Source organism: Xiphophorus hellerii, chromosome 8 (assembly GCF_003331165.1).
Source record: "Xiphophorus hellerii strain 12219 chromosome 8, Xiphophorus_hellerii-4.1, whole genome shotgun sequence".
NCBI lineage: Eukaryota > Metazoa > Chordata > Actinopteri > Cyprinodontiformes > Poeciliidae > Xiphophorus > Xiphophorus hellerii.
Window position 1 is genome coordinate 732,068 of NC_045679.1, and position 12,079 is coordinate 744,146.

At 48.1% G+C, this 12,079-nt stretch overlaps 1 protein-coding gene across 1 annotated transcript; it reads right to left on the bottom strand.

The window, feature by feature from the left end:
- Positions 1–1,561: 1,561 nt before the first annotated feature.
- On the bottom strand, positions 1,562–10,956 carry zer1 (zyg-11 related, cell cycle regulator). The gene is made up of 16 exons (XM_032570106.1): positions 10,781–10,956; positions 8,982–9,197; positions 8,759–8,909; positions 7,009–7,463; positions 5,776–5,949; positions 5,577–5,691; positions 5,170–5,316; positions 4,916–5,089; positions 4,631–4,846; positions 4,416–4,457; positions 4,211–4,330; positions 4,016–4,131; positions 3,748–3,936; positions 3,369–3,466; positions 3,066–3,168; positions 1,562–1,852 (listed from the first exon to the last, which is right to left on the bottom strand). Exons 2-16 carry the CDS (start codon positions 9,146–9,148, stop codon positions 1,765–1,767), a joined length of 2,355 nt encoding a protein of 784 aa, XP_032425997.1. The 5' UTR covers positions 9,149–9,197; positions 10,781–10,956; the 3' UTR covers positions 1,562–1,764.
- Positions 10,957–12,079: the final 1,123 nt, after the last annotated feature.

Below are 12,079 nucleotides of genomic sequence, written 5' to 3' on the forward strand. Positions count from 1 at the left end.
CTTGTTTAACCACTCCATGTTTATTGCTTATTCATATTTTTACATTAAAGTCATGAAGCTACTGGGATCAACAGAAACGGAACCGTTTGTTTTTCATTTGGGATCGAACTCTTCAGCAGTGAGAACAAATGAACAGAAACATCATCAGGATGAAACCAGAACCCATAAATAATCACAAACAGTCCAGTTTCCTGTTCACCAGACGGAAACGCTCCTCTGCTGCTGCTGGGTCCAAATACTGCGCAGGTCTCTGGAGCCGGAGCAGCTGATCAACACCTGATCAGAGCAATCGGATCAATAACAGAACCAATAACCAGGAACCAAAACCCAAAGTGGAGAAATCAGAGAAAAATGTCCAACAGAACCAGGAAGGGAATCAGAAAACAGAGAAATCCTGGTGAAGGTTCTGGGATTAACGGGATTATTTAACCCGACTGAAGTTCTGAGAACCAAAATAAGATGGAGGAGCATCTCTGGACCGGACCGGACCGGACCGGATCGGACCGTCGTCTCTGATCTCATAAACATTATTATTGTTTCATACTAATCTGTTCTCAGATCTCTGGAATAATCCCAGATATTCTGGATTATTCAGACATGCCAGCTGTCTTTCTAAGAGCGAAGGCTTGAACCGAATCTCTGAGACTCCGTTTGGATCAGAACCAGATCAGAGTCCAAACGGGTTTCCCCGTTTACACTGAAATATCCAGAAATTCACCAAACTGCAGATATGACCATGATTTTAATCAGACGGATGAGAAACCCGGTTCTGTTTGGACCTCAGCCGTCCGCTCCATAGAACCATCAGAACCGGGTCACAGGGAGTTTGTCTGATCCGCTTGCCAGTTCAGAGTGATGACGGTTCCGACCCGGGTCTTTCTGTCTCCTTCCAGCCAGGACTTCCTGGTTTCTGACCAATCAGAGCCCAGAGAGCCACGCCCACTCTGATTGGTTCTGGACAAACTGGACCTGATGGTTCTGTTCAGCCTGGTTCTCACAGTTCAAAACATGTTCAGTTTTCACACAGTGACCGTTTGTCTCCTCAGCTACGGCGGGAATCACCATGGCAACCAGTGACTTGGCGTTTTAAGAACGACTCGGCAGTTTCTTCTTCAGATTGGAACCAACAGAACCGAGACGAACAGGAAGGAAGAGAAAGGAAACCCGATACGACCCGGAAACGAGCTTTACTGTCTGCTGGTTCAAGACATTTAACTGGTTCCACTGGTTTTAACTGGTTCCGGTTCTGGTTCTGTCCAGGGCTGCTGGTGTGGCTGGTCGGCGCCGACAGCAGATCATTTCCGTTTAAATATTGTGAAGTCATGAGTGTTTACAGCCGTTTATAAAACATCCACACAGTAAAAGGAGAAACCCACACTGAATATTTACATATTTAACAACGAGTCCAGCGCCGGACCGGACCGGGTCGCGCACCGGGTCGGACCGGGTCGCAGGCGCTTACAGAGGAGGAAACACCAGTCCCATCTGAGAACTGGAGATCTGTGCTACTCCTCCACACACACACACACACACACACACACACACACACACACACACCCACACACACACACACACACACACACACACACACACACACACACACACGCAGCCCTCCCGACCCAACATGGCGGCTCCTATGATGCGTCCGGGTTCAGAGGTCGCTCTGCTCTACGAAACAAGAGGAAACGGGAAAAGAAGCAGAAACCAGCCGGTTCTCCTCAGCTGGACCCGCTGCAGACGGGGAGTTCTGGTTCTGGTTCTGGCTCAGCCTCTCTGGCCGTAGTTGGCCTCCTGGCCGTTGTTCGTCTCCATCGGATCCTCCTTGAAGTTCTCGCACTGCTCCATCACCTTCCTGGAAAACAGCAGGGGGCGCCAAAATGAGTCCCAGGAAACTAAACAAACTTTATAAATGTTGCTAAAAACAGAAAAAACCCGACCCGACCCGACCGGACCGGACCGGACCAACCAGGCTACACAGAGTCAGATGTTTTGGCTGGAGTAAACAGGAAATGTTCAGTAAACCTGTTTCCGTCTCACCTGCAGGGGGCGCAGGTCTCTACAATACCGAGTTATTTTGACTTTTCTGCTGTGATATTTCAAAATGTGCATAAAAACAGTGACAGAAATACGGCTAAGTGATAAACTCAGCCACTTTATTAGATTATATTCATGTCAGAAACTTTGACTATGCAGCAGCTGCAGGTTTGGTTTAAACTCGTTTCTCAGATTTTCCAGAACATTTTGGGTAGAAATCCCAGAACTTTGTTGTTATTTTTGCCTCTTTAGAGTCACATGGCTAAGTTTATCAAAGCCGGCTTCTGATTGGTCGATCAGGACCTCCTGACGGCTCCGCGCCCCCAGCTGCTTCCTGGTTGGTCCAAATAGAAACAGAACCAGCAGGAAGCTTCTGACTGTTTGTCTTCCTGCTGCTCTGCCCCATAAAGTCCCAATGAATCCAGCATGTGGCTGAGATGAGGCGTGACAAAGGTCAAAGGGCATGAATGTTACTGCAGCTGACTGAGCAGCTTGTCTTTCATCCCAAAGGTTTGCAAACTGAAAAACGTGACAGATAAAGATTCACTCTGCAGCACTGAATTGTTTTATTGAAGTTTTTAACGGCCATTATAAACCCATCAGAACCAGGACCAGAACCAAAACCAGAACCAGAACCAGGACCAGGACCAGAACCAGGACCTGCTGACTCTGCAGATCAACACATAGGAAACCAGAACCTTCGACAATTCCTCCAGGTTTTTGTGGAAATTCACAAATTAAATAAATAAAAGGTTTTATAATTTTTTAAAGACTAATTAATAACTGTGACTTTATTTCAAATTTCTCACAGAAATAGTCAAAACATTGGGTTGAAGTGATGCTAACTCCCACCTGCAGGGGGCAGTGTTTCTTACTTGATCCCTGGTTGTAGATGTACTTCCTGTCACTTTAAGGTAACAGGAAGTGAGGTTTTAGGAGCGACTCCTTCTGATTCGTCTTTATGCAGACGACTCTGTTGTTGCTCCAGAAAGAGAGCGAAGCTAAAGGTTCAAATAAAAGTTGAGTCTCACCTCGCCATCTCCTTGGTCTCTGGCTGGGAACTCTCCAGCTCAAGAACTTTCTCCAAAAGACTAACGCCGCCTTCCTTTATCAGCAGCGGACAGTATTTACTGGCTGCAGACGGAAACAGACAAAAATAAACCATGGAATCAGTTAAACACCGTTAGCATCTGAAGCTAAAGAGATCGGATCGTTCTACGTAAATCTGAGGTTTTATGAGCTGCAGTGTGAGGCGCAGCAGCAGCAGCAGCAGCAGCGTTTTCCCAGCAGCCATCATGTTGTCATGATAATCAGGTGAACCAGCGGATACTCACGGTAAACGGACACCAGGTTGTAGAGCGCCCAGGTGGCCCAGTGCTGGCTGACCGGGGCGATGCTCTGAGGAAGCAGCCGCAGGATCGGTTCGAACGACCTGCAGAGTCAGACCGGACCGTCACCACCAGGCAGCTCAAACGGCTTCTAATAACAGATCTAGATCTGCATTTCTACACCGACTGAAGGTTTGATCCTCAGCGCCGAAAAAAACAACAAAAAACCTAAAAAAAATCTGATCAGAATGAAACTGCAAATAAAGATACAGACTGATTCTAGCTAGAGATAGAAAGCAGCTCCTGCACTACTGACTGACCTTTGACCCTGACCTGTAGCTGTGACCTTTGACCCTGGCCTGTAGCTGTGACCTATGACCCTGACCTGTAGTTGATGTTGCGGCGGGAGCTGACGTCCCAGCTCTGGATGGCGTCCCACATCCTGTCCATGACGGCGTCGCGCCGCGGCTCCTCCATGCTCCACACCTGGGGCCCGTCGAACATGATGTGGGACAGAACGCCGCAGGCGTTGTAGGAGACCTCGATGCCGTCCGCCTTGCTCTCCAGCAGGTTGCTGCAGCGGTGGGACGGTACAACGTTAGGACGCCCCGCGCCGCCCCCGCGCCGCCCCCTGCTGGCCGGAGGACTCTCACCTGAACACGGTGATGAACTGAGGCGTGAGCAGCTGCGGCCGCAGAGACTTCACCTCCGCCACGTTACCCAGAAGCCCCAGCATGTTGCGGTGGAGCTCCTGCTTGTCTGGAAACTCCTGCGGATCAGAACCAGGTAAGACAAGGACTGTTCAGAGCTGCTGCTCTTCAGCCCGTGTCCTCCAGGTGGCGCCTCACCTCCAGACACTCCAGGAAGAGGCTCATGCCGCGGCAGTTCAGGAACATCTGGCAGTTATCAGGCGTCTCATCGGTGATGTTCCAGAGCGCGCTCCAGGAGAACTCCATCACCTGGTCACACTGCAGCAAACACACACACACACCGTCACTCACACACACACACACACACACACACACACCTGGAGCCCGACGGGCAGAGACTCACCGTTCGGTCCTGCAGCTTCTTCTGGATCAGGTTCAGCATGGTCTGAGGGGAAGAGCTCAGTTAACAGCACAACCAACAACTACAACTCAGTTCACTACAGGTTAATCCCAGCCCTGACCCTGGTGACCCTGGTGACCTCAGTGACCCCGGTGACCCTTCAGGTAACCCAGCTAAACCAGGTTCCCTCCTGGTAACCCTGACAGGTGGATTGTTACCTTGACGAAGCCCATCTTGCCCACGGCCTCCTTGTGGTGGTTGTCCACCTGGCAGACCAGCGCGTTACAGAGATGCACGGCGATCCTCTGGATGGACTCGTCCTGCCGGGCCGGTTCCAGGATCTTCAGCAGCAGCTGGTTGACCCGGCTGTACTGGAACTCCAGCTCCTCCGGGATGCTGAAGTTACAGAGCGTCAGGCAGCAGTTCCTCTGCACCTGCAGCAGAGAGACGCCTCAGCACCGTGGCCCCGCCCCCTGGCTCTGGCCCCGCCCCCGCTGACTTACGGTGACCTCCTGGTACTGCTCCATCCCGTTCAGAACCACCTGGATGACGTCGCGGCGCAGGCGGACGCTCTGGTCGCTGCGGTACTCGGTGTTGGTCAGGTAGAAGAGCGCCGCGCTGCCCGTCACCTGGATGCTCTTATCGTACTTATGGCACTTCAGGGCGGCGATCACCAGCTGCACACAGGGAGAGGAAACACCTGAAGGCCTGCGGAGGCGGAGTTCTGGTTCCGGCCCGGTTCTGACCCGGTTCTGACCTGCAGGGCCCGCAGCAGCTGGCTGCAGTGCTGTATCCGGGCGATGTCGAACAGCTGGTTGATGGCTTTGTGGGCGAGCTCCGGGCGAAACTCGGTGTAGGCTTCGATGGCGTTCAGAACCTGATCCTCGTTCTTTGACCCGGTCACCTGAGGGGTCAAAGGGCAACACAGAGGAGAGGTCAGCAGAACCGGTCCAGAACTGGTCCAGTCAGTTAAAACAGCTGCAAATCTGGTTTAAACTAAACTTTATCCCAGTTTCAATCTGAGTTTTATTCAGTTTTAAAGTTTAATCAGATTTTTTTACAGCAGATTTAAACTCTAATCTTTTGTTTCTGATGTTTGTTTTGGCCGCGGTGGAGCAGGAAGTGACGGGTCAGTGACCCAGCCGGTTCTGGTTCTGCTGGTACCTTGTAGGCCGGGATGTGAGTGACGTTGCACAGCGTCGTGTCGTAGAGGCCCAGGAACTGCAGCGGCCTCTTCAGCTCCTGCAGCGGGTAGATGCTGCTCTTACACGGCTCGGTGCTGCAGGAGACAGACAGGCGTTAACCTGGAGGAACCGGACCGGAACCAGACCGGAACCGGGTCAGAACCGGGACCAGAACCCACCTGGGCCGGCCCACGGCCTCCTCGAAGTGCGGCACGGTGCAGTTGTCCAGCATGATGTGTCCGGAGATGTCCAGGGAGACGAGGTGGAGCAGCCGCTGCACCAGAACCGTCAGGATCTTCCGGGTCATCTTGAACTTCACGTTCCGCCTGCTCTCCCGGGACAGGTCCAGATGTCTGCAGAGCCAGGTCAGAGGTCAGAGGTCAGGGTGTGAACAGGATGACCATGATAAACAAAACCAGCAAGAAGCTTTAAAACCCAGAGAATCTGGGCCGGTTCTGCTTCAGTAAGAACATCTACAGCAGCTGGAGCCACTGGTTCAACTGGTTCAACTGGTTTGGTAATCAGGACGTTTTCCAGCTGCTACTCAGTTTACCTGCTTCACACAGTCACCACAAACCCTGACATGACATCAGGAAACCAGTTTAACCAATAAACACCAAGCAGATCCTCCACTGGTTCCAGTTTAACCAGTAAACATTCAGCAGATCCTCCACTGGTTCCAGTTTAACCAGTAAACATTCAGCAGATCCTCCACTGGTTCCAGTTTAACCAGTAAACACCAAGCAGATCCTATACTGGTTCCAGTTTATCCAGTAAACACTCAGTAGATCCTATACTGGTTCCAGTTTAACCAGTAAACACTCAGTAGATCCTATACTGGTTCCAGTTTAACCAGTAAACACTCAGTAGATCCTATACTGGTTCCAGTTTAACCAGTAAACACTCAGTAGATCTTATACTGGTTCCAGTTTAACCAGTAAACACTCAGTAGATCCTATACTGGTTCCAGTTTAACCAGTAAACACTCAGTAGATCCTATACTGGTTCCAGTTTGCCCCTCGAAGCCTCAGAATGTGAATAAAATCTTTGCTGGATCTCAGAGAGGATTGAGATTAAAGTTAAATTAAATCTCAATCTGAGGCAGATTAACATGTTTATGTTTTACTGGGTAAATTATACATTTATAACTGATTTAATAAAATTAATAACTTAATAATTTAATAATTTAATCCGGTCAGAACGGAACCTGCTGCGTTTTCTGGTTGATCTAAATCAGCTGCAGGTGGACAGGAACAGGAAGTGGCTGAGCATCAGGACTTCCTGCAGGATCAGACGCTCTGAACTGAATCACGGTGAAACTAAAAGCGATCCCTGACCCCCGACCCCTGACCCCAGCTGATGAACCAGGAGATTATTTCATCTCCAGATTTCCCAGCATGCTCTCCTCCTACCTGAGGTTGCCCAGCTCCAGCACGGTGCCGACCACTTCCTCCGACAGATCCACGTTGTAGAGGACGAGCGAGGCCAGCCGCTCCCTCCACTGCGTGAGGAAGGCCGCCCCCTGCAGGCGGACGTTGGACAGGTCCAGCGCGGTGACGGAGCGCAGCGGCCGCAGCAGAGACTCCGCCTCCACGTCGTCGGGCAGCTGGCCCAGGTTCAGCAGCCGCAGCCGGTCGAAGCCCCGGAAGCTGAAGTCCGTCTCCGGGGCCTGCCGGGCGGCCGGGACGTCCTCGTCCTCGTCCTCGGAGTCCTCGGTGCAGGCCAGCGGGGCGCCGCCCTTCCTGTAGAAGATGTTACTGCAGCCGAACAGGCAGAGAGACACCAGAGTCTCTCTGAAGCTGGACAGAGTCTTCAGGCTGCGGGACGACAGGCTGTTGCAGTAGGTGAGGTGGAGTTCGATCAGGTCCTGGAGGGAGAGACGGCAGAGTGTTATACTGGTTTAGACTGGTTTAGACTGGTTTGTAGTGGTTTGAACTGGTTCATACTGGCTTAGACTGGTTTAGACTGGTTTAGATTGGTGTTAGAGGCATTATACTGGTTTAGACTGGTTTGTAGTGGTTTGAACTGGTTCATACTGGCTTAGACTGGTTTAGACTGGTTTAGATTGGTGTTAGAGGCATTATACTGGTTTATACTGAGACATTATACTGGTTTATACTGAGACATTATACTGGTTCTGTAAAACATTAAACTGGCAGAAAAGCGCCAGTTGTTGGTCAGATCAATAATCTATAAACCCTCTTTTAGCTGCTTTTAAATGTTAATAAAAACATTTTAAATGTTCATATTTAATTCAAAATAAAAAATCAGCTTCAGATTTTAATGAAAGTAAAATCTGAAGCTTTGAATCTGTGCATCTCTGATGAAAACAATTATTCACTGGGAAAAATTCCCTGATTGATTCTTAAACTAGAAACTTGAATCTAGATCAGATTTAGAGCCAGTGAACCAGATAAACTGACTGAATCTGTCATTAGAGGTTATTTCTCTACGTTCCTGAGCAAAATGTGACATTTTTCTGTAAGTTTGTTTCATTCTGCAACGTTTCAGTCTCAAACTGCCCTCTATGGTCTGAATGGTGGTACTGCAGGTGAATTTCTCTATTGGTTGAAACAGCCTCACCTTCAGACACGCCCCCTGGTGGCGAGTCACAAGTTTCACATGTCGCCATAAAAAGTCTCCAGTAACTGAAAAAAAGTCACTAAATTTGTCTTTAGTCGCTTTATGTTGGAAAAAGTCAGTAAATATAAAGAGAAACTCTTTTAGTTTTCTTGTCCTGGCCACGCCCCCTCAGTGTGTTTAGGCCCCGCCCACTTTGGAATCTGTCTAAATTGGTCAGGGGGCGGAGCTTAGCTCCACTGTAAACAAACTAAAACTAATTTCTCTGCATTTGCAGAAGAACCAGAGTGAAAACCTTCAGAAAGTCTGGATTACAACGATTAATCTGATTAATCGATTACAGAAATAATGCTCAACTAATTTATTAATTGCTAACTGGAGTTTACTAAAAAAGGTAATTTGCTGAGTGAACAATGATTAAGCCAAAACTGTAAAAAAATAAACATTTTGCATTAACAGACTGCTAGTTTATTGCATTTTTTGTAATAAAATGTTATTTTCTAATTAAGATTAGTTTATTTGCATGTTGGAATCTGCAGCCTGTGTGACGGTCAGAGTGTGAAGGACGAGTCGAGGCTCCACCTGCTTCCTGATGGCCTCCAGGTCCCGGTCCCGGACGAAGTCCTCCCTCAGCTGGACCCGGGTCAGCCTGGTGCTGCGCGGGTCCGAGAACAGCTGGAAGAAACTCTCCTCCGGCTCAAAGTTGCTGTCGGTGTGGACCAGCTCCATGTACCTGCGGGGGACAGGAAGTCAGAGCGGCGGCGGCAACAGACAGCGTTCAGGCGGCGAGCGGCGGTCTGCGTACATGTTGACGAGTTTGTCGCAGATTTCGCTGGGCAGGAAGATGTCGGCGCGCATGCAGAGCTTGTTCCTGAAGCCCTGGTAGCACATGGTCTTCCTCAGGTTCCTCAGGCAGAACACGGTGGCCAGCGTCATCAGGCTGTCCGGGTCGTCGCCCGCTTTGGCTGCCATGTTCGCCCCGCGCTGCTGGCTCAGGTCGGAGACGGGCAGAACAGAGGACCTGAAGGAGGACGGGCAGAACGTCAGGGTCCGGAAGAGAAACCAAATGTTCTGAAACGCTTCAAACGATTAAACTGACTAAACATCCCAACCACTGAGCAGCAGCGGCTCTGATCCGGGATCAAAACGATTTCAGCAGAACCTCGGACTCTAAAGAGGGAAGAAATGATCTACAGCTAATCCCAGATTAACAGGAAGTCGTTTCTCTAAGGCTGTTTAAAAACCAGCGGAAGAAAAAGTTTAAAATCTCATAAAAACAGAAGAAAATCTGAACAAACTCAGGATAAAATCATAATATGGGAATAAAATCCTAATAATAACAGAATAATTTTGTAATAATTTAAGAATAAAGTTATAATATAACAAGAATAGATGATCACATAAAGAATAGTCATAATAATATGAAAATAAAAATGCAATATTAAAAGAATAAAGTCAGAATAACATGAGAATTATGTTGTAATGATAACAGAATAAAGTTATAATTTAACTTTATTCTGTTAATAAAGTTAAATTATTAACAGAAAAAATTATAATATTAGGATTAAAGTTGTAATTATTGTGTTTTTACTTTTTACCAAAAAATAAAATACTTTTTAATTTTAACACATCAAATCATCATCATCAGGATTCTGAAACAACTGAGTCTGACTCAGAGGTCAGAGGTCATGGATGGGTCCTGGAGGAAAACCTGAGACTGGGGTGAATATTATGGGATGGATTAGATCAGAGCAGATTCATGGGTTAGCATGGCCTAGTCAAAGTCCAGCCCTGAGTCCAGGACATGGAAACTGTCTTCAGATGTTCTCCATCCAACCTGAGCTGAGATGTTTTCTAAAGAAGAGCGTTCACTCTGTAGATGGTAGAAGAGTGGCGAATGTTTCATTTTTCCTTCCACTTAACTTTCTAAACAAACTGAAGTTTCTGTCTGAGTCACAGAAAGAGGAAAAGTTCAATCATCTCTCCTGCGAAGGTCACATTAAACATTAACATGACATTTATAATATAAATACAGTCACTCAGCTGTTAAAACACAACATGAGCTGAAAGTCAAATCTAAAGATTATTTCAATCTTAATCAGATTATTAATCATTAACCTTAATGAAACCTTTCTGCTGCTTCCATGTTCAGGAATCATCTAAAATTATTTTTAATAATGAATAAATCTGATCCGGAGCCTCCGGGTCGGTCCGAACCAGCCGAGGAGTTCGGTGACCCGGTTTGTTCGGTTCTGAACACTGAGATGAACTGAAGGAGAAACAGTTAGCAGCAGGTTAGCAGGCTAGCCGCTGCCGCTAGCTGCTGGCAAACTGAAACGGAACCTGTGACCCAGCAGAACCGAACCGGGTCAAGAGCAGTAGCTGGTGTTCGGACCGGTTCGGGCTGTCCGCCTCATTCTGCCCTCGGTTCGGGTTCACGGTACCATTAGCTCGCTGCTAGCGCTGACTTTCCAAGCCAAACTTAGCAGGGAGCTAACAGAACCGGACAGCTGAGCTGGATCAGACCGGCTGGCGGACCGGGTCAGCGGGGCAGAACCGCGGCTCGGGCCCGGTCCGGGTTCTGGCAGGTGTGCCGGAGCCTACCTGGGCTTCGTGTCCTGGTGACGGGCTCAGTGAAGCTGTTTTCAGTCCTCAATCATCTGATTTTCGCTTTCGTCCCGATGTCAACAAACAGACTCCGCCCCCTCCTCTTCCTCCTCCTCTTCCTCTGCTCCCACTTCCGGTAGCTGTCATCACGGAGCAGCTAGCTGCGCTGCTAACACACCTCCTCCATCAGCACGCCGGCAGCAAGGCGGCCATGTTGGAGATTTAGGAGTTAAAACCTGGAGCAGAGCCGCTCCAGGGCCGGTCCGAGGCTCTCTGGGGCCCCGAGCAGATTTTCATTTGGGGGCGCCCCATTCCAACATGTCAGCTACACCGGCCTACAGTGTAACGACAATAATGAAAGATTTAGAATAAAATTATTTAGCATCTTTATTTATTAGAAACCCCTCAGTGATTTCAGCAGGCGGATTTTGGCCTCTTCAAAACGTTAAACATCCCAGACAGTCGGAAAGGTCAGGATTAAACATGGCGACCAAAAACTAGACAACGTTCAGTTTCTCTAACTAAGAATGTTTTAAGCTTTACTTTCCATCAGGAAACGGCACGTTTAGTCCTTTCAGAATAAAGTACACAGAGCCTACAATGAAGCTGATCGTTCCTCCTGCTGTGGATCTCCAGTAGCAGTCAATTCTACAACGAATCTGAGGAGGCCTCTGACTGAAGACTGTTGGTGTATAGCAGTCTCATGCTAACATGCTAAGAGCTCAACATCCAGGCAGCAGAGATCAGTTTTTAGCTAGCTCTGCTAATCCTCCTCCTTTGCTTTTGCTCCTCTTTAAATCTCTGATGTTAGAGTAGAGATACGAAGGCGATGGTTTAGACTTCCTCCTTCTCCCTTTGCTCTGCATCCATTAAGATGCCACTTGTAAAACCAAAAGAGAAATCTTGTTGCCATGGTTACACATCATCATAGAAACCGCCTGAAAGTATAAAAGTAAAAATTCTTCCAGCTGTTTGGATCCAGAACCAGAGAGAATGATCATCCAGACAGCAGGTCTGCAGCACGACGCTGCTCTAGAATCAATGATCTAGGTTTCAAGAAGCAGCTAAACACTTAACATAATTATAAACTTTATTTAAAAATGGACAGCTGGTTCATTAATATCACTTTTGATAGCATTAGCTGTAGCATCTGCAGTACAATAATAAAATAAAACATAAAGCTACAGGTTGCTTCAGTCAACGACAGTTTATAACAGATCATAAAGTTTTATTTGGAAAATGTCAGAGAGCTGCAGTTAAATGTGGCATTTATAAAATAAGATATTATATATTTGG

Bases quoted from the DNA above. Each gene is read 5' to 3' on its own strand.
- zer1 (XM_032570106.1), bottom strand. From the start codon at position 9,148: ATGGCAGCCAAAGCGGGCGACGACCCGGACAGCCTGATGACGCTGGCC. The intron at 4,458-4,630 runs GTAACAATCCAC...TCTTCCCCTCAG, and splicing joins GCAAGATGGGCTTCGTCAAG to ACCATGCTGAACCTGATCCA. The intron at 3,467-3,747 runs GTCAGGGTCATA...CTGACTCTGCAG, and splicing joins CGCCGCAACATCAACTACAG to GTCGTTCGAACCGATCCTGC.